At 48.6% G+C, this 22,113-nt stretch overlaps 1 protein-coding gene across 2 annotated transcripts in view; it reads right to left on the bottom strand.

Moving 5' to 3' along the window:
• The window catches only part of ARHGAP22 (Rho GTPase activating protein 22), a 37,887-nt gene extending 20,135 nt beyond the window's left edge, over nt 1-17,752 (bottom strand). Inside the window, exons 1-4 of one of the 2 annotated variants that reach the window (XM_083615705.1) lie at nt 17,456-17,752; nt 12,271-12,470; nt 11,601-11,688; nt 4,413-4,541 (exon numbers count right to left, since the gene is read on the bottom strand). In XM_083615705.1, coding sequence (XP_083471831.1) covers nt 4,413-4,541; nt 11,601-11,688; nt 12,271-12,470; nt 17,456-17,489 — 451 coding nt within the window. In that variant the 5' untranslated portion in view covers nt 17,490-17,752. Of the gene's footprint in view, nt 1-1,596; nt 1,928-4,412; nt 4,542-11,600; nt 11,689-12,270; nt 12,471-17,455 lie in introns of those variants that run through there. The other variant, XM_083615704.1, reaches the window with a different exon arrangement.
• Nucleotides 17,753-22,113: the final 4,361 nt, after the last annotated feature.

Raw genomic sequence — 22,113 nt, 5'->3', positions numbered from 1 at the left:
GGCTCTCAAGTCAGCACACCTGATGCAGGAAGAAGATATGCCTATAGACAAGCTGCCTGTTTCTTAAACAGCCCTTGCAGACATAACTTTGAGTGGAGAAAACAAAATTATTCTGTAACTGTAGGAGGGGGAGAATGCTTCTCTCTCCAGCTGGGATAAGTTACTCAATAAATGCTTAGCAGAACAAAGTCTGAACATGTTGAGGACGGGGGGGAAAATATTTGGAGCGCGTCACAAATCCCTAATTCAACACCAGCTTCAAAGACAAGAGTCGAAATTCTGAAAACATAAAATACATTCGTTGGTTGGTTTCATCCATCTGCCCAGATGGTAGGTTTGCATTCCTTGTGAGAGCTTCTGGTTCACACATGTTCAGGGAGACAAAGTCATCGTGCACTTTCTGGTTTGCCAGTCGCACATCGGCAAGCCCTCAAAAGAGCAGAAAGTAACACATTTGCACTTTCATGAAAGCACATTTTCAATTGATACAAATGTAAATAGTTAATCTAGGCAAATTTCCCTGTGTTGGCTTTGTGTGTGTAAAGCTGCTCGATATCTTATCAAATGGACCATTTGTGTATTTATGCTCATTTCAGCAAGCTCTCACTTCTTCCCTTTTTTTCTTTCTTTGTGTGTGTTGGTTACACTGGGACACTTTCCTGTGTGTGTGGCAGGATGAATGGGCAGTTTTAAGGCTCAGCTGCGCTGCTGAATACAGGTCACATGTAAACACAATCGTATCGGCATCCTGATCGCAAAACCAGCCAGCACAACATGTGCATACAGGCAGAACCAGCACTTTCATCCAAACCTTACAGTCCGATGGGAAAAAACACAACAACCCTATATTGGTGGCCTGATGATCAATGGCTTAGAATCATAAAATTGTGGAGTTGGAAGGGACCCTGAGGATCATCTAGTCCAACCTCCTTGCAGTGCAGGAGTAAATAGTAAAGGTAAAGGGACCCCTGACCATTAGGTCCAGTTGTGACCGACTCTGGGGTTGCGGCGCTCATCTCGCTTTACTGGCCAAGGGAGCCGGCATACAACTTCCGGGTCATGTGGCCAGCATGACTAAGCCGCTTCTGGTGAACCAGAGCAGTGCACGGAAACGCCGTTTACCTTCCCACCGGAGTGGTACCTATTTATCTACTTGCACTTTGAGGTGCTTTCGAACTGCTAGGTGGGCAGAGCAGGGACCGAGCAACAGGAGCTCACCCCATCACGGGGATTCGAACCGCCGACCTTCTGATCAGCAAGTCCTAGGCTCTGTGGTTTAACCCACAGCGCCACCCGTGTCCGCAGGAGTAAATAGAGTTTGATAAATAAGGCCCAGAAAGACCCATGGAATTCATCCAGGTTTGATGGCCAAGACCATCGCAGAGCTGGAGATTCCTACATCGCCGTTGCCTTGAAGCCATCTTTCACTCATGAGTTTGAGCCGCACGTACAAAATGCTGGCCCTCGATTCTCCATTGAAGGGAGCTTTCAGTCTGACAAGTGAAGGCAAGCCTTCAGCAGAAGCTCCAAGCCCCTGCCTGACCTTGCAAGCTTTGCTATCTGAGAAACAACTGCGGCTTTCCCCCTGCACCTTACCTCTGGTTGTGGCGCAGCACTTGGGCGCATGGCAGCTTCCCAACATCCAGCAGAAGTCTGGCAACGTGATGGCGCAGGAGCGGCAGAGGAGGAAGGTCTTGACTCCAGGCATTAGACACATTCTGAGTCCCCGTGCAGCCCCTCTTGCCCACAAGGCCTCTGCTGCAACACGGAGAGCAGCCTCACAGCCCCCCTCCGGCTGCAGAGGATTAAATCGCGGCAGCACATCTGGCCTCAGCGCCACGACTCGCTCGGCATTAATTATGACTTGTTGCTAAAGCATTTGAAATATCCAATGAAAACGGGGAGCTCGCTAGCTTCCAATGCAGCGGCAAGGGAGGCAAGGCAGGTAGGGTCTTGCCCACTCTCCGCACTCCTCCCAGTTGCAGCCAAGGTAAACAGCAACTCAGTCTGGGTCACAGGTTTTAACAAATGTCTCCCCCGTGGGCTGAGTATGAAATTCAGGGTCTTATCAGAGATCTTCTTGATGACTTCCAGAAGCGTGAGGTCGGCATCATGCCATGCTGTCTGTCCCGTCCAGTGAAACATTCCTGTGCTGCCTGAGCACTGCTGCCTGCCAGGCATCAGCTTAATGCCTTCCGTCAACAGAGGGTTCTTCTCGGTCATGTAAAGGTAAAGGTAAAGGTAAAGGGACCCCTGACCATTAGGTCCAGTCGCAGCCGACTCTGGGGTTGCAGCACTCATCTCGCTTTATTGGCTGAGGGAACCGGCGTACAGCTTCTGGGTCATGTGGCCAGCATGACTAAGCCGCTTCTGGCAAACCAGAGCAGCGCACGGAAACGCCGTTTACCTTCCCGCCAGAGTGGTACCTATTTATCTACTTGCAGTTTGACGTGCTTTCGAACTGCTAGGTTGGCAGGAGCAGGGACCAAGCAACGGGAGCTCACCCCATCATGGGGATTCGAACCACCGACCTTCTGATCGGCAAGTTCTAGGCTCTGTGGTTTAACCCACAGTGCCACCCGCATCCCTAGCGCCACCCGCGTCCCTTCTCGGTCATGTAGAGAAGCACAAATTGACTCAAAGTTTCTTCATGGCCTCAGAGGCTCCGAAATATCAAGTAGAAGTAGGCACAATCACCTGGTTGCTGAAAGTATCAAAGGTTTGACCCTGTAGAACTCCACTGGATTGAAAAGGCAAGTTTCACCATGCAAGTTACTGTAAGCACCTAGATTTCCGAATCCGGCCTTTCCCAAACTGGTGCCTTCCAGCTATTCTGGATTTCAACTACCATCAGCTCCAACTAACATGACCAGTGGGCAGGCATAATGGGATCTGTAGTTCAAAACGTTTGGAGAGCACTAAGTGTAGAGTTCGAAGGGATCCCAAGGATCATCTCATCCAATCCCATGCAATGCAGGAATCTCAGCTGAAGCATCCCTGACAGATGGCCATCCAAGCTCTGCTTCAAAAACATCCAAGGAAGGAGAGTCCACCACCTTCTAAGTTCATTCCACTGTCAGACAGATCTTACTACCAGAAAGTTCTTCCTGGTGTTTAGTTGAAATCTCCTTTCTTGTAACATGAAGCCATTGGTCCAGGTTCTACCCTCCCGAGCAGGAGAAAACAAGTTTTCTCCATCCTCCATGTGACAACCCTTTAGATATTTGAGGATGGCTATCGTATCTCCCTTCAGTGTCCTTTTTTTGGCTAAACATACCCAACTCCCTCAACTATTCCTCATAAGGCATGGTTTCCTGACCATTTATCATCTTGGTCACCCCTGGGCACACCTTCCAGCTTGTCAATATCCTCCTTAAATTGTGGTGGCTAGAAATAGACGCAGGACTCCAGGTGTGGTCGGAATAAAGCGGGTGATAAGGTTTTTGCCACCTCAAAGCTGTGAACACCAACTGTATCAACTGCTTAGAGAAATACACTTTAGGAGAGCTCTGCAAGCTAAACCAAGAGCACAGGCCACCACAATAGACCTGCTCTTTTCATGAACTTTCCCAAGAATGAAAACAACCAAACACAGAACCTTTGGACTTGGTTGGAGGCCACATGTTGGTTGGAGGTGTTCCCTGCATAACCACTTGCTACATTTTGTTGTTGTTTAGTCGTTTAGTCATGTCCGACTCTTCGTGACCCCATGGACCAGAGCACGCCAGGCACTCCTATAGTAGTTTGGTCAAACACATGCTGGTAGCTTTGAGAACACTGTCCAACCATCTCATCCTCTGTCATCCCCTTCTCCTTGTGCCCTCCATCTTTCCCAACATCAGGGTCTTTTCCAGGGAGTCTTCTCTTCTCACGAGGTGGCCAAAGTATTGGAGCCTCAGCTTCAGGATCTGTCCTTCCAGTGAGCACTCAGGGCTGATTGCCTTAAGAATGGATAGGTTTGATCTTCTTGCAGTCCATGGGACTCTCAAGAGTCTCCTCCAGCACCATAATTCAAAAGCATCAATTCTTTGGCGATCAGCCTTCTTTATGGTCCAGCTCTCACTTCCATACATCACTACTGGGGAAACCATAGCTTTAACTATATGGACCTTTGTTGGCAAGGTGATGTCTCTGCTTGTTAAGATGCTGTCTAGGTTTGTCATCGCTTTCCTCCCAAGAAGCAGGCGTCTTTTAATTTCGTGACTGCTGTCACCATCTGCAATGGTCATGGAGCCGAAGAAAGTAAAATCTTTCACCGCCTCCATTCCTTCCCCTTCTATTTGCCAGGAGGTGTTGGGACCAGTGGCCATGATCTTAGTTTATTTGATGTTGAGCTTCAGACCAATTTGCTACATTACCTTGGGAAAAAGGGATTTACCGTATGTTATGTGACTAAGAGCTGTGAATCATACCTCCAGTGAATGGAGTCCATATTACCCGTCGTATAGCTTTCACCCAATCTTCCATATCATTCTGGGAGCTAGCCATGAACAAGAAGGCTTCATGGTGGATGGGCACCTTATCCCGACCTGCTGTGCCACCTGGAAAGAAGACGCACTTCTGTTACAATCTGCATTCAGAACGTAAGTTCTACTCTTCCTTGGTATAAATACTGGTATATAGTGCTTCATTTGATGTATAGTGTTTAATGTCATGCTCAAAACTCTTGAATTATATATCCAGCACATGGAACCTTACAAAAGGACAATAGAATGGACTCTCCGCACCCTTACCATAGCAAAAAGACTGATAACTGATGAATTGGAAAAATAAAAATGCGGCTCCCTTCTACGATTGGATTGAAGATTTACACAAACTCGCAACGTATGAGCAACTTGCATATAAACGCAGACTTGCCATGGACAAATTCAATGGTACAGTGGTACCTCTGGTTGTGAACGGGATCCGTTCCGGAGCCCCGTCCGCAACCTGAGCAGAACGCAACCCGCGTCTGCGCGTGTGCGGGTCACGATTCGCCGCTTCTGCGCATGCGCATGACGTCATTTTGAGCGTCTGCGCATGCGTGAGCGGCAAAACCCGGAAGTAACCCTTTCCGGTACTTCCGGGTCACCACGGGACGCAACCTGAAAATATTTAACCTGAAGCGTCTTTAACCCGAGGTATGACCTGGAAGGACAGATCCTGAAGCTGAGACTCCAATACTTTGGCCACCTCAGGAGAAGAGAAGACTCCCTGGAAAAGACCCTGATGTTGGGAAAGATGGAGGGCACAAGGAGAAGGGGACGACAGAGGACGAGATGGTTGGACAGTGTTCTCGAAGCTACCAGCATGAGTTTAACCGAACTGCGGGAGGCAGCGGAAGACAGGGGTGCCTGACCTGCTCTGGTCCATGGGGTCACAAAGAGTCGGACACGACTAAACGACTAAACAACAACAACAAATGACTATATTTGGAATCCATTTTTACAAATACTGTAATACTGTAATTCTTACAAATACAGTGGTACCTCAGGTTAAGTATGTAATTCGTTCCGGAGGTCCGTTCTTAACCTGAAACTGTTCTTAACCTGAAGCACCATTTTAGCTAATGGGGCCTCCTGCTGCCGCCGCGCCACCGGAGCACAATTTCTGTTCTCATCCTGAAGAAAGCTCTTAACCTGAAGCACTATTTCTGGGTTAATGGAGTCTGTAACCTGAAGCGTATGTATCCTGAGGTACCACTGTACTGTAATTGGTTAAGATCTGGTGAAGTACCAGAACAACATTGTAAAGTATACAGTTTTTGGTCCATCCGTCCCCTTTTATTTTCCCTTATACATGGGGGCTGTTTCTCCCCCTCCTTTTTTCTCTTTTATTGATGATGAAGAAGATGAAGAAGAAGAAGAAGAAGAAGCCTCACCATGTTTAGTGCACATATAATTATGTATTTTTTGAACTTTCATTGAAGATGTCAAAATTAATAATAATAATAATAATAAAAAAGACTGGCCTAATATCCTCCCTTAATCTTAGAAGCATGGCAGCTCGGCATATGTTTGGAAATATCCATCTGCATTCACAGTGGAAAACAGCTCCAGCGAATTCCTGACAGGAGAGATTTGTGTTCTGAGGGCTGATGGTCACATTATCTCCGCATTCCCCCCAACCCCTGCTGTCCCTATATACTTCAGGAAGTAAACATAGCAAGGCCAGGGCTGGTTGAAGACATTGTATTGTTGGAGACAAAGCTGGCCAGGTGAGGCTCACTAGTTTTGGGAGGAGGCGTGTGATTCCTCAGCTGGAGTAGGCTTAGAACAGGTGAGGGTCACCTGCCTCATCAAGCCCAGATGCTGCAATGAGCATGCTCAGTACGTCTGCTGGACTGCCCATGTTGATGGACCTCGTCTTGGATGCTCCTGGACCTCCATGGGACTGTGCTTTGGAGTTGACTCTGGACTGTATCCTGACTGCTGGACTTCAGACTTGGCTACTTGGATTGACCCTGAATCTCGTTTCCTGACCTTTGGACTTTGCTTGTGTGGATCGACCCTCGGATTTTGAACTTGGCACACTAATTTGCTGCCAGGTAAGCCAGTGGTTTGGGACAATGGGGGGTGTCAAATCTTACTCAACACTGGCAATAGGATGGCTTCTTCCTGTGACCCCAAGAGCAGGCTAGTTTAGGGGGTAAATGGCCTATGCACTCATAGCTCTGATCTCCGAGAGAGGGGAATGGTTGGGGTAACTTGGGAAAAATGGGTGCAAGTGCAAGTAGATAAATAGGTACCGCTCCGGCGGGAAGGTAAACGGCATTTCCGTTCGCTGCTCTGCTTTGCCAGAAGCGGCTTAGTCATGCTGGTCACATGACCCAGAAGCTGTCTGTGGACAAACGCCGGCTCCCTCGGCCAGTAAAGCGAGATGAGCGCCGCAACCCCAGAGTCGGTCACGACTGGACATAATGGTCAGGGCTCCCTTTACCTTTAAGGAAGGTCAGTTGTGAGGGAGGGAGGGAGAAATGCCCCTCTTCTCATCTGAGAAATGTTAAGAGGGTATGAGATGCTTTAGAGGGATGCAGGTGACGCTGTGGTCTAAACCATTGAGCCTCTTGGGCTTGCTGATCAGAAGGTCAGCGGTTCGAATCTCCATGACAGAGTGAGCTCCCGTTGATATTTTCAATTGGGAGCTTTACAACGGTTTTTTTGCCTAGCGTTTCTTAATAGCTGCATAGATCTAGCCACACATGCACATCCATACAGTTTCGTGAGAGAGTCAGTATGGCTATGCTTAAGCTAAGTATGTTATGTACTGAAGTTCTCACCTTGGGCCAGCAGGGGGATACTGTAGATAGTTATGCAAATAAGGGATTGAAAGAGACGTTCAGTGATTGGATAGTTTTAGAAAATTGTTACAGTTACGTTGTACTGGAGCTCTATATAAGCAGGCTGACTGAACCCTTCAGTTCAGTTCTGTTCTGGCCTGTGAATAAACAAGAGCTGTTTGAAGAATCACTGTGTTGTCTGATATGTTCACCCATAACTTAACAAAGTATATACAGTGGTACCTCGGGTTAAGTACTTAATTCGTTCCGCAGGTCTGTTCTTAACCTGAAACTGTTCTTAACCTGAAGCACCACTTTAGCTAATGGGGCCTCCTGCTGCTGCCACACCGCCAGAGCACGATTTCTGTTCTCATCCTGAAGCAAAGTTGTTAACCTGAAGCACTATTTCTGGGTTAGTGGAGTCTGTAACCTGAAGTGTATGTAACCTGAAGCATATGTAACCTGAGGTACCACTGTAAAAGCAAGGACCGGAAGCCAAAATTGTGACAGCAGGGACAACAAGCATGTTAACAAACCATGCAGGCACAAGCCAGTATCTTAGGAAGACCATGGGGCTCAAGCAAGGAACAGCTGGAACTCAAAGCCCTTTGTACTCCTGTCTGCCCCAAAGGCTCCAATAACCAGTCAGTTCATGCAGTTACTTCACTGAGACAGCCACTGCCTGAACATTGGTGGTTCACCACATGGGGGAACTGAGCACATAGCTATAGTCCAAGATAGCACTTTGATACCGGAATGTCCTCCATGTTTGAAAATGTTACATGCTCCTATACAGTGGTATCTTGGTTCTCAAACTTAATCCATTCCGGAAGTCCATTCCAAAACCAAAGTGTTCCAGAACCAAGGGGCGCTTTCCCATAGAAAGTAATGCAAAATGGATTCATCCGTTCCAGACTTTTAAAAACAACCCCTAAAACAAGCAAGTTTAACATGGATTTTACTGTCTAACGAGACCATTGATCCATAAAATGAAAGCGATAAACAATGTACTGCAGTCACACAATCAATCAATCAGCAGCTGAACTGGGTTCCACACAGTTGCAAAAACAAAACAAAAAGAGCCACAAAAACGCAAAATAAATAGCAAAAACAGACACACCTCAGCATACCACTCAAAACAGAAGTGTGGCACTCAAAACTGAGCACATTTGGCTTCCAAAAAAAGTTTGCAACTGGAACACTTCTGGGTTTGCAGTGTTTGGGTTCCAAGTTGTTTGCGTACAAAGGCGTTTGAGAACCAAGGTACCACTGTAGTTATCTCACAGCTGACCACAGAACTGCAGGGCTTTCTATTCTTATTACAAAAAGGAACCTGTGCTTAGAGGCTTGCCTCCACACCTGGGTGCCCCCAAATGTAATGTTTTATCACCCTGGTAGGTAGGGGTGGTTGTGGTTGTTGTTTTAGTGTTTCTTTTTCAGGAATATAATGAGGTATTTTGAGCGGCAATCGCCTAGCATTTTGCAGCTGTGGCCCTCCTCACAGTTAAAGGTAAAGGGACCCCTGACCATTAGGTCCAGTCATGGCCGACTTTGGGGTTGCGGCGCTCATCTCGCTTTACTGGCCGAGGGAGCCGGCGTACAGCTTCCGAGTCATGTGGCCAGCATGACTAAGCCGCTTCTGGCAAACCAGAGCAGCGCATGGAAACGCCGTTTACCTTCCCGCTGGAGTGGTACCTATTTATCTACTTGCACTTTGACATGCTTTTGAACTGCTAGGTTGGTAGAAGCTGGGACCGAGCAACGGGAGCTCACCCTGCCACGGGGATTCGAACCACCATCGGCAAGTCCTAGGCTCTGTGGTTTAACCCACAGCGCCACCTGCGTCCCTCACAGTTTCCAGCTGCCAAATCTCACTGGGGCAAATGGGTTTACTTGGAAGCAAGCTTTGAGCTGAGTTCAACATTAATAGGTATGATAACCGCCAGCAATTAGCCCTTACTACTTTTCCATTGGACCACCACCCTGTTTTCCCTTTCCTCACAGGCCTGTTTGCAGGGTGTGCAAGAGAACCAGACAATAATTTCAAGGTTTTTTTTGTTTTTTTAAGAGATGTGTTGAGCTCTGTTAGAGCATTCTCATGCCGCTCCCATTACTGAACAGGCTCCGTGATCACATTTGCATCGCACAGTAATTTGCTTCCATTATTCTCCTGCTTGAGCTCCCAAGAGTTTAATTGACTCAAGTCAGCTGTGGCTTACTTGACAGCGCGAGCCCCGGGGCGTCATCAGGGATAATTGGGGGGTGTAAGTTCCGGGGTACTTACTTGTGCACATGATAAAGTGTTCCACTCACGGCGGCAGCAACCAAATGATTACCGTGGAGCTGCCATTAAATGCTTCAATTACTAGCTAACATTTGCACCTAGGTTTAATTAACTGCACTGGCGAATAAGCTTGACTCGGCTTCCTGAATTAGGTTACAACCACCAATGTTCGCTGCAGCCCAAGTACCGTAACAATATAGAGTGCTTCTGAATGGGTGCATGTGGGTTTTTTTATAGCATCAGTGCTCAGCATACATGCAAAGTTTTTTGCAGTGCCCCGCAACCTCATCGCTGGCATCAAAATGCTAGCTCATTCCAGACAAACACCCTTTAATCCAGATTTTCCTTCTCTGGTGATTTTTTTTTTTAAAAAAAACAACCTATTGCCAGAAACCTTTTGACAGCATTATAAAGGTAAATGTAAAGGGACCCCTGACCATTAGGCCTAGTCGTGACCAACTCTGGGGTTGCGGCGCTCATCATATCGCTTTATTGGCCGAGGGAGCCGGCGTACAGCTTCCGGGTCATGTGGCCAGCATGACTAAGGCACTTCTGGTGAAACTAGAGCAGCGCACAGAAACACCGTTTACCTTCCCGCTGGAGTGGTACCTATTTATCTACTTGCACTTTGACGTGCTTTCGAACTGCTAGGTTGGCAGGAGCAGGGACTGAGCAACGGGAGCTCACTCCGTCGCGGGGATTTGAACCACTGACCTTCTGATTGGCAAGTCCTAGGCTCTGTGGTTTAACCCACAGCGCCACCCACGTCCCTCCTTTGACAGCATCATGCTGTCCCCCAAAAGCACCTCAGCTCTCACCCCATTTGCCCCTGCTGTCATTTACATGTGATAAGGAGGGCTTGGGGGTGGGAGAGGGGAAGGCAGTTGCATGGTTAGTTTCTCCCCCCCCCCCCCGTGGAAATAATGACACGTGACACAATTATTACGGTTAATGGGCTAAAAAAGGCCACAACTTTATTGGTTACAGGTGATGAGTGGCATTGGCTTAGGCATTGGTCCTAACCAACTATATCCGACTTCAGCCCGTCCGCTTGAAGTCCAGGAAGGGTTAACCACCAGTAGGGGAGTCCTGCTGATGCACATCAACTAGGACTCCCCCGGGGTCACCGTTAGGGGGCATGCCTTAGGCCCTCACCTCCCCAGGCTTCGGACAGGACCACATCCCCCTGAATCCTTTATTGGATTACCCTTCGATATGCAGGGCAGGTGATGGCGCTACCTCCCCTCTTCCATCTACAGAACAATACCAATGTCTAACCGCCATTACCAAGAAAGTTGTGATGATTTGCTACGAGTTAGGCAAAAACCAAGTGGCTGGTGCCAATTTGCCAAGTGGAAAAATTCCTACCAGGCCCCTCAACGGCAACCAACCAAGGTCCATAGCAAGGTCAAAGAACGGAAACCTTATAGGGTGGGAGGGTGGGGAAAAACAGGAACAGCTGATGAGCAGCAAAGAGGGAGATCCCCAGCCGCGTCCTGCCTTTATAGGGCAGGCCACGCCCCCTGAACCGGCCGATTGGCCTGCCAGGAGATGATGCGGCTGGGAATCCCCCCAATCGCATGAGGGTGGCCTTCACCCACCGCGCGCATGGTGGGGCCGTGAAGCCCGCAACCCCACTTCCTCCATAAGGTGGAAGTGGCTTTGGTGTCATAAAATCGTAGACCTGTTAGGGACCCCAAGGGTTATCTAGTCCAATCCTCTGCACTGCAGGAATCTTTTGCCCAATGTGGGGCTCGAACCAGACGTGCTTTCGAACTGCTAGGTTGGCAGGAGCAGGGACCGAGCAACGGGAGCTCACCCTGTTGCGGGGATTCGAACCACCGACCTTCTCATCGGCAAGCCCTAGGCTCTGTGGTTTAACCCATGTCCTTGACCTTCCTTAGACCCCCCTTTTTTTGTCCTCTCGACCCCTGCAGAGCATTTCCTATCAGAATTAAAAATTTAAATGCCCCACCATGGAGTTACACCACTTCCCTGCTCCACTCATCAAATCGGAACCATACGATCAAGACAAAGGAGACCGAAAGGCAAGCCTACCTGCAGAAATTTCAAAGAGGTACTTCCCTGGCTCCTCAGGATTGGGGACCACTTCATTCACCTGATTGCCTTGCAAAGGGACAAACCCCTGAAATTGGCGGAAAAAACAGAAAAAAGTCAGGGAACAGAAGGGAAGTAGATATTTGAAATGTAAATGTGGAAGGTAAACAGTGAGCATAGGCAAACTCCGGCCCTCCAGATGTTTTGACACTACAATTGCCATCATTCCTGACCACTGGTCCTGTTAGCTAGGGATGATGGGAATTGTAGTTCCAAAACATCTGGAGGGCCAGAGTTTGCCTATGCCTGGTAAACAGCATACAGAAAGAGGGTCGTTCAGCTCCCCATATATCCAAAAGCTACCCTCCAAGTGTCCCTATTTTCCAGGGACTGGTCCCATATTTACAGAAGCCATCCCGGTTTCTGATTTGATCCTGGAATGTCCCGCTTTTCCTTAGGATGTCCCTATTTCCATCCGAGAAATGTTGGAGGGCATGGAGTTATGCAACCCCCGACAGAACAGACACAGCCAGATGTGCAAGAGAATAGCCTTTATGTAGACAGTTAAAGCAGCACGCAGACACACAACCAACCACAGACAGGAGACCCAGCAAGGGCCTCCACAGATTGCTGGCTACTTTTTCTCACTTCCAGCCCAGAGGCACCTTACCTGTGGCTTGACCTCATCCTCGTTCTTATAGTACAGGAGCTGGTCGCCACGAAGGACGAACCAGCGCTGCTGCCAGTTCTTCATGATGCTTCTCTGCTTCTTCAGCCAGCCACGTTTCAGCGCTGGCTCTTGTCGGCAGGGGGAGGAAGGCCGGCAGGGCAGCCCAGGGGGGTCCCCCATCACCAGGCTCTTGGAGCGGTCTAAGTAAAAGAGAGGGGGGGCGGGAGAAATCTACTTTTTTATTTTTTAAAAAAATCATTCACAAAGGAAGACAAAGGCAGAATATTTATCTATATCTACAAGAGTGTGCTCCAAACACTTTAACGCCAGCAATTTCTAAATCAATCAATCAATCAATCAATCAATCAATCAATCAATCAATAAAATGATGGGGCACCCACCTTATCTGACAGGCAGGGTCCCCCCACACCTACCCCAAGCCTCCTGGATTCCTCATGGCTATATAACCCCTCCTTTTTTTGACAGACAATTTTTTTAAAAAAATTGGATTAATTTTCTTTTCTATGATTATGATTATATTTTGACAAAGTAATAATCATAAATAAGTAAGAATACAGTGGACGCTCTGGTTGCAAACGTGATCTGTGTGGGATGCACGTCCGCAACCTGCAGCATCCGCAACCTGCAGCGGTGCGTCTGCGCATGCGCGGGTTGCGATTCGGTGCTTCTGCGCATGCGCAAAGACGATTTAGCACTTCTGCGCATGCACGACTGCCAAAACCCAGAAGTAACCCGTTCTGGTACTTCTGGGTTTGGGCGGTCCGTAACCCAAAAAAAGTCTGTAACCCGAGGTATGACTGTAAAAATGTGCACCCTACCACCAAGACCATTCCATTGCAACTGTCCAATCTCCCAACATTTCAACACCTCTTGCAATGGTTTGACCCCTTTCCGTTTTAACAGTACAAATGCTACAAACACCTTCTATATCTCCTCAAAATTATTTCTCCTGTGTGTTCCCTTAATGGCACATATTGATTTATCATTAATAGCTATACCCCACACCTCTTTATACCATTCTTCCATTTTATATTCTGCTTGCCCCTTCCACTTCCTAGCTATCATAATTCGCGCAGCTGTCAATAAATTTGTGAGCAAGTCCTTCATAGCCTGCGAACCTTCCACCCCATTGCAAATTGGTAATAGTGCTACCTCTGGACTTTTGGTCAGCTTGAACCCAGTGATTTCTGTTAATACCCTTCGCCAGAAAAAAAATGTACATATTTACACCTCCACCACATGTAAACATACCGTATATACTCGGGTATAAGCCAACCCGAATATAAGCCGAGGCACCTACTGTATTTTTCGCTCCATAAGACGCACTTTTCCCTCCTAAAAAGTAAGGGGAAATGTGTGTGCATCTTATGGAGCGAATGCAGGGGGGAGGCAGGCGGGAAAAGCCCCCAAGAGCCACACACAAGCTCGGCGCTGCTCTTGAGGGCTTTTCCCCAGGAGGGAGAAGGGACTGACTGGCCGCATCAGTCCCTTCCCCCTCCTTGTAGAAAAGCCCGCAAGAGCCAGACACACACTCCACGCTGCTCGTGAAAGGAAGCGCTGAGCAGAGCCTGGGATGCATACAGGCTTTGCTCAGCGCTTCCTTTAAATAATATTCCCCCCCTTGAATTCCCCCTCTAAAAACTAGGTGCGCCTTACGGTCAGGTGTGCCTTATGGAGCGAAAAATATGGTAATTTTACCACAAAAAACTGGGAAAACTTATTGACTTGAGTATAAGCTGGTTCACCACACCACAAACCTCCTGGTGGGCTGGGGTGCGTGTGTGTGTACACACATGCACACATGGCAGAGGGGGCTTCTTTCTCCCCCCCAGCCCCTCCTGTCCCCCTGCCTACCATGGGTGCTGCCGAGAGGCAGGGGCTGGTGGCGGCAGCGGCGGAGGAAGGAACAGCCCAAAAGGGCTGCTTTTGGGCTGCTCGTTCCTCCGCCGCCGCCACCAACAGTGGCAAAGGCGGCGGAGGAGGAAGGAGCAGCAGCCCCAAAGGGCCCTCACTCAAGTATAAGCCGAGGGGGGCGTTTTCAGCATTAAAAATGGGCTGAAAAAGTAGGCTTATACTCGAGTATATACGGTAATTCCCAATGGGTTGCATAGTGACTTCTGGCAAAGCCTGCTGGTGGGAAAGTGTTAAGTTGTGGGTGAACATATCAGACGACACAGCGATTCTTCAAACAGCTCTTGTTTATTCACAGGCCAGAACAGAACTGAACTGAAGGGTTCAGCCAGCCTGCTTATATAGAGCTCCAGTACAACGTAACTGTAACAACTTTCTGTAACTATCGAATCACTGAACGTCACTTTTGATCCCTTATTTGCATATGTGGACCTGAACTATCTAAAGTATCCCCCTGCTGGCCCAGGGTGAGAACTTCAGTACATAACAGAAGGGAACACCATATTGCAGGGATACCTTGCGGCAAGAGGGTCCCAGACCATGAGGTGAAGAGAAGCAGCTGCCCTGGGCATCAGAAACCCCCAAGGCAGTGCCCCCAAAGGCACCCCACCTTCCCTGCCACTGGTGGTGGTGGGGGTAGCAGCACGCCCAGGTAGGGGAGAGATCTGCCCCCGTCCCAGCACAGTAACTGAAGCATTTGAAGGCAACCAGAGATCATGGAAGCGCTGGTGCTTCCACACCCCCAGGCTGTTTTTGACAGCCCTGCATGACCCCGTGGGCCTTTTTCTGGCCACAAAAGGATGTTGTTTGAAGTTGGGGGTTGTTGAAGCCTTGAAGGCCCCGTGATTTCATCCTGCAAATGCTTCCTGTGGCCTGACCATTCAGGTCCAAGGCCGTTCTCATTCAGGGAAGGAATGTTCAACAGCAGCTGTCTTACGGAAACATAAATAATTCTTACCACATGCATTGGGGAAGCTGGATGTTATTAGATCAGCTTTCCCCACAAAGTTCACGCGCAAGGCATTAAAGGTCTCTGGCTAGCAGGGGCTGTTAAGTGTGGTGCTACGAGGGTGTAAGAAGCAGAAAAGAAATACAAGAACGGACAGTATTTCTTCCTAGGCTTTGTGCAGAGTGAGGGAAATGGAACAGATGGCACCCATAGCTCCCAAGTCTCCTGCTGCAGCTTTTGGTTTTTTAAAAAAGGAAGTCAGGGGTTGAATGTGCACATGATTTCATGCCGCATCTAGTTCAGGCCTGACTGAGATATTAAATGTGTACACACTCTGCAATATTTGGGGCTAGCGATGATGCACCCATAAAAGTCCCAGAGAATAAGTAGCCCAGCCAACTAGGTGGGTTGTTCTTCTGAGAAGAACTCAGTATTGGGCCAATTGGCCTTGACTCGCAGGGCTCAGCAAACTTTTTCAGCAGGGGGCCGGTCCATTGTCCCTCAGACCTTGTGGGGGGCTGGACTATATTTGGGGGGGAAAGAACAAATTCCTATGCCCCACAAATAACTCAGAGATGCAATTTAAATAAAAGGGCACATTCTACTCATGTAAAAACACGCTGATTCCCAGACCGTCCAAGGGCTGGATTGAGAAGGTGATTGGGCCACATCCGGCTCTCAGGCTTTAGTTTGTCTACCCATGGTTGAGTGTTTTAAATACAGTGGTGCCTCGGGTTAAGAATTTAATTTGTTCTAGAGGTCCGTTCTTAACCTGAAACTGTTCTTAACCTGAGGTACCACTTTAGCTAATGGGGCCTCCTGCCGCGCGATTTCTGTTCTCATCCTGAGGTAAAGTTCTTAACCTGAGGTACTATTTCTGGGTTAGCGGAGTCTGTAACCTGTAGCGTCTGTAACCTGAAGCGTCTGTAAGCCGAGGTACTACTGTACTGAAAATGACACAGTTGACAACACCATAGAACACCCTAGGAAAAGCACCCACATCTGTCAAGCTATGATAGTATCAGCAGCACATTTCTAAATTAAAAGTGAACTGAAGTTTATGTTGAGGGTAGACTATAAGTTTATAGAATGACTAAATAGCCCAAGCCAAGGTATGAAGGCATGTGGGGAGGTTATCCTACATTTCTTTCTGCACAGATTGACTTTCCATTGCTCAGGCTATGGAAAACTGCCTGTGCTACCTTATTTTGACAGGTGAAAAGAGGCACAGCGGGGATTAATGCCGGCCTGAAAATGGCACAAATAACTCAGGCACGAACTGCAGAATCAATGCCGAGTGCAGAACTGCATCAGCAACAGTCCAAGGCTGCAGAATGTATCCCCCTGGCGATATCTTTCGCTAATGGAGCCTCTAAATCTGCCTGTTTCATCAAGATGTGGAGAGCTAAGAGCTCTGTGGTAACAAGCCGACCAAATTCCTGTACTCACGTAGCTGGCAAATCTCGGTTTCTGTTTTGTCAAGGGCTTCTTCCAGAGCAGGCTGAGTTTATTTCCTGTGTTTTGTTTAAACTAAATAGATCACAATGAATGTTTCATAAGGGATATAGCAGGGGTGGGTGTCCAAATGCTGACGAACTACAATTCCCATCATCCATGGCCATTGGCCATGCTGGGATATTGAGATGTGAGGGTCCACGCTTTGGTCCTGAGCTAAGTTTCCCCTCCCCTCACAGCTCTTTGAGAAAAATCAAAAGACATTGGGAGCCCAGATCACTATGTGCAGATTTGTGGCACTTGTTCACTGCCAATTTTTCAGCATGCCCCTTACAAGGGACACAATCCATACATTTCTACAAACATTTTTGCAACATGATCCACCCATACTTTAAATGGTATTACGTTGAAAAGAGAACACAGTACATATTACTAGGGAACTTTACAGGCACAACTGAGCAGATAAAAGTTCCAATGCAGCAAGGCAAACCCCACTTGCTCCCAGTTCCAGAATACAAGCCTTGCACTTGAAAATGGACAAGATCCTCTTCTGCTGTGCAACACACACACACACTCACTTACACTGAGTTTCCTTCTCTAAAGCATCAGCAAAACAAGATACATCTCTACCTGGGATGAACACATCCCTACCTGCCTCTCAGAACTCAAGAAGCAATTTTGGAGCAGCGAGATAATTATGCTGTGGCCGCCTTGATAGCGTTCAATATCACAATTTGTATTGGCGATACGAGGAGCCAGAAAAGTTTCCTGTTTTGATCTCATGACACTTGAAAGCAAGGTTGTTATGGTCTACCTTCGGAGATAATGTTAGATCCGAGCCTTACTCACCTCTTCTGGCTTGCTTTATCTTGGGACTCAACATAGCCCTCCTGATTGCAAGTACAATTTACTCCTCGTCTTCATCATCCTGCCCTCCTCTTCCCCATCTTACTGGTAGTCAGATGAATCCCCTCATCGCAGCATCTCTTGTCCTGTTTGTCTGCAGCAAGCTCCTGCCTGCACCCGCCTCTTCTCTGCTGCCTTGCATTTAGCTAAATAAACCATCGTGCATTATTTATCCACCAGGCCAGAATTAATTCCCATCCAGAACCAGCCATTAAGTGCCTTGGTAATTAGTGCCAATAAATCCCGCGGAGCACAGATACAAAAGGCCTGGCCTCCTCTGGCTCTGTCCTTCGTCTAATTGGCTGGGCAAGGACTTGAATGCTCCGGCCCTACCTTCTTCCTTGCTTCTACCAAACACACAGTCTATAATTTGGCAAGCATCAGAAACAAATTTCTCCAAGGCTGGAAAAAGAATGCGCAGCGAGGCAGTGTAGACCTAGGTAAGCTGTGCATGGAGGCAGAAATAAGCAGTTATTATAAGAATGATCATATTCTGTACATATGGTGTGGGACTGTTTGTTGAAGTAAGGGTAGCAAAATCATGGCTAAGAAGCTCAACTCATATATATATGACAGATACCCTCAGATATGCAGATGACACAACCTTGATGGCAGAAAGTGAGGAGGAATTAAAGAACCTTTTAATGAGGGTGAAAGAGGAGAGTGCAAAATATGGTTTGAAGCTCAACATCAAAAAACCAAAGATCATGGCCACTGGGCCCATCACCTCCTGGCAAATAGAAAGGGAAGAAATGGAGGCAGTGAGAGATTTTACTTTCTTGGGCTCCATGATCGCTGCAGATGGTGACAGCAGCCACAAAATTAAAAGACGCCTGCTTCTTGGGAGAAAAGCAATGACAAACCTAGACAGCATCTTAAAAAGCAGAGACATCACCTTGTCAACAAAGGTCCATATAGTTAAAGCACCATATAGTTAAACCACTACTGGTTTTCCCAGTAGTGATGTATGGAAGTGAGAGCTGGACCATAAAGAAGGCTGGTCGCCAAAGAATTGATGCTTTTGAATTATGGTGCTGGAGGAGACTCTTGAGAGTCCCATGGACTGCAAGAAGATCAAACCTCTCCATTCTTAAGGAAGTCAGCCCTGAGTGCTCACTGGAAGGACAGATTGTGAAGCTGAGGCTCCAATACTTTGGCCACCTCAGGAGAAGAGAAGACTCCCTGGAAAAGACCCTGATGTTGGGAAAGATGGAGGGCACAAGGAGAAGGGGACGACAGAGGACGAGATGGTTGGGCAGTGTTCTCGAAGCTACCAGCATGAGTTTGACCAAACTGTGGGAGGCAGTGGAAGACAGGAGTGCCTGGCGTGCTCTGATCCATGGGGTCACGAAGAGTCGGACACGACTAAACAACTAAACAACAACAACAACAACAACACCCATCTTTGGAAATTAAACCAATGTGCAGACTTTAACATTCAAAAACTTTACTTGTGGAAACTTAGAGTTACAGATTAATTAAAACGTAATATTTACAGTCACATGCTTATTCAAGCATGGGCCTAAAGTCTCTTCTTCTAACTTCCAAACAGCTGTATTTCCCTGTCTTTCCAGAGCTCAGCACTTAGCCTTCTGTAGCTCCTATGAGAGACGTCCACTTTTACCTTCTCCTGCAGCATGGTCCTCTTTCAAGCAGAGAAGAAGCACTCCAACACTCCATTCAACTTAGCAGTATTCACAGTGGATCCTAACACACAGTCATCTTGCTTCACATGAAATGGAGTCTCTCCTAAACTAGATACCTCCCATGTGTGAGGGTGCTGTTGTCAGCATCTGGTCAATTGCCCAGAAAAGCAGAGAGGCAGGGACACAGCGAGCTTTTCCATTCTGTTTTTATCAAGACACCTCCATGAAGCACCGTTAGTTGCTCTGAGTGAAGCTCCACCCCCTTCTCTGTTACTTCCCTGTTCATCAGACTCCTCCTGCCTCTGATGGCGGCTGGTCAGGACCACTTGACTCTGAGATTTCTTCTCTGCTATCCTCAGCGAACATCTGGTTTGGGGGGAAGGTATGGGTTCTGGGAGACTCTCTTTTTAATTTTTTTTTAATTCAAAATTATAACAAAACATATTATCCAAAAACATATTGTCAGGGAACTGCCATCGGAACTAGAGGAGGAGGCGAGGCCCCACAACCATGCTGGAGAGGGGCCAAGCAGGGAGAGAGGCAAGTCTCCTGTTGGGGAAGAAAATCAGCGCTACACCAGGGATAGAGGGGGGCCAATGGGGGAAGCAGAGAGCAGGCTCTGGGACTCTTCACTGGACACCAGCGGGGAGAGCACAGGTCCTCCACTACCCATGCCCTCCCTGTGCAGAAGACTTCCACGCAGGGAGAGTAGGAGGAGACTGGGCGTCAAACAAGTTTTATGTTGGAAAAGGTTTAAGAAACGCCCACTGACGGATACTGCCAGCGACTGAACAGCCACGGAGTGGATGGCTGTCCAGCGAGAAATGGTTTAACCAGCCAACCTAGCCCAGAGCGGCGGCTATTTACGCACAAGCAACCCCTAAAGCCATTACAGCAATCCGTCAGTCCCTGAAGCGGCTTGTGCACAGCGACAGGCAGGGGAGCATAATGAGTCAAACAGGAGAAGCCGGTGCCACGGAGCGAGCAGCTGGAGTGCAGAATCTGGTGGAGAGGAACCGAGATTTAGAACAGCATGTGGCTCTGCTGACGGCGAGGCTGGAAGAACGGAGGGCTCAGGATGCCAAGGTCAGACCCACCCCCATCGCAAGGAAGGTACCGGGGCTGGTGCACAAGTTTGGGGGAAAGCCCCAGGACTACAACGCGTTCCAAACGGAAATAGAGTACGCTTTGGAACTGCAGCATGATGACTTTGCGGATGATGGGGAGAGGGTGGCCTACATTGTGGGGCATCTGGAGGATGGGGCGCGGGAATGGATCAGGCCCCTAATGGCAACGCAAAATGCCGCCTTGAAAGACGTCAGGAAATTTTTTCAGGCAATGAATGCAATGTTTTCAAGCGAAGTGGAGCAAAATGTGGTTTGACGGCAATTGATGGGGTGCAAGCAGGGGAGCCAATCTGTTAGAGAGTACTGGTCGCGCTTTGCGATGTTAATCCACCGGCTTGGGTGGGATCTGGACGCGGAACCCATTCAGATGTTATTTGAGGAGGGGTTGTCCCCAACGGTCAAGGATGAGCTTTCCCGCACGCCCCGCACGCAGTCGATGGACCAGCTGACCAAGGCTGTGCTTGCGATTGGAGCGAGACAGGAAGCGCGGGCGCAGGAGAAGAGCAAAGGGAGAGGGGAACGTTACCATGACTACCGCATTCCTGAAATACCGCGGCAGCCGGCTGAGCCAATGGAAATAGATGGCGCGCGCGCGCACGAGGTTTCAAACACCACTGAAGGGCGCAAGAGGGAGGGAAAGGATTGGAAAATCCACAAGAAGTGTTTCCTCTGCCAACGGCCAGGACATTTTGCCAGGGTCTGCCCTCAAAGAAAGGCCTGGCAAGGGATGGTGGGAGCTGTGGGCTGTGAGGGGAAGGAGGAAACGGATCAGGACCAGGGAAACAGCCAAGCTTGGCTGCCAATCAGCGGGGGCGGCAGCCAAGCCAACAACCAATAGAAGTGCCCCAACCAGACCCTCCCAGGGCAGCGATAGCCATAGAAGTGGTGCTAGAACTCCCAAATGGGCACCCAGTCAAGGTGAAGGGGCTGCTGGATTCAGGCAGTTCCTGCAATTTCTTCAGCAAGAGCTTCGCTCTAGAACACCAACTCCACCTGCTGCCTCTGGATTTTCCCTTGCAAGTGACCACCATCGACGGCCGGGAACTTCTGGGAGGGGAGGTGACACACCAGACCCCACCAATGAGAATGAGGGTTTCCAGGCACACAGAGACTATTGCCTTTCACGTAGCCACACTGTCAGGACCCCCAATAATACTGGGAATGAGCTGGCTGTCACTGCATGATCCAGTAGTGGCATGGCATCAGCGGACAGTCACCTTTGGGTCAGCTTACTGCTTGGAACACTGCATGGGGGGGGGGGGAAACCCCAAGGATGACAGTGGCCAGGGTGGCGGGAATGGCGGTGGAGCCAAAAGGGAAGGTGCCACCCCAATATGCTGACCTGCAGGAGGTCTTCAGCGAGAAGGAGGCGGATAGACTACCCCCCCATAGGCCCTTTGACTGCCAAATCAACCTACTCCCAGGGGCTCAGCTGCCAGTGGGTAAACTGTATGCCATGTCGGACAGGGAGATGCAGGAGTTGCGGGAATTTATTGACAAGAACCTGAAAAGAGGTTTCATAGGAGAATCAAAGGCGGTGGGGGGCAGTCCGGTGTTCTTTGTGGACAAAAAGGATACTAATAAGCCCAGGCTCGTTGTGGACTACCGGGGCATCAACCTGGTGTCAGAACCCGTGACCTTCCCAATGCCCAGGATTGATGACATTTTAAAACGGGTGAGGCAGGGGAAATTTTTTACCAAGCTGGACCTCAGGGGGGCATACAATTTGATCAGGATGAGGGAGGGGGACGAATGGAAAACCACCATGTTCACTCCCCTAGGAGCCTTTGAGTACTTAGTTATGCCCTTCGGATTACAGTCGGGCTCC

The sequence above is a fragment of the Podarcis filfolensis genome (genome assembly GCF_964270895.1).
Source record: "Podarcis filfolensis genome assembly, chromosome: 5".
NCBI lineage: Eukaryota > Metazoa > Chordata > Lepidosauria > Squamata > Lacertidae > Podarcis > Podarcis filfolensis.
Note: the sequence above shows the minus strand (reverse complement) of the source record. Positions and strands in the feature narration are given on the sequence as shown.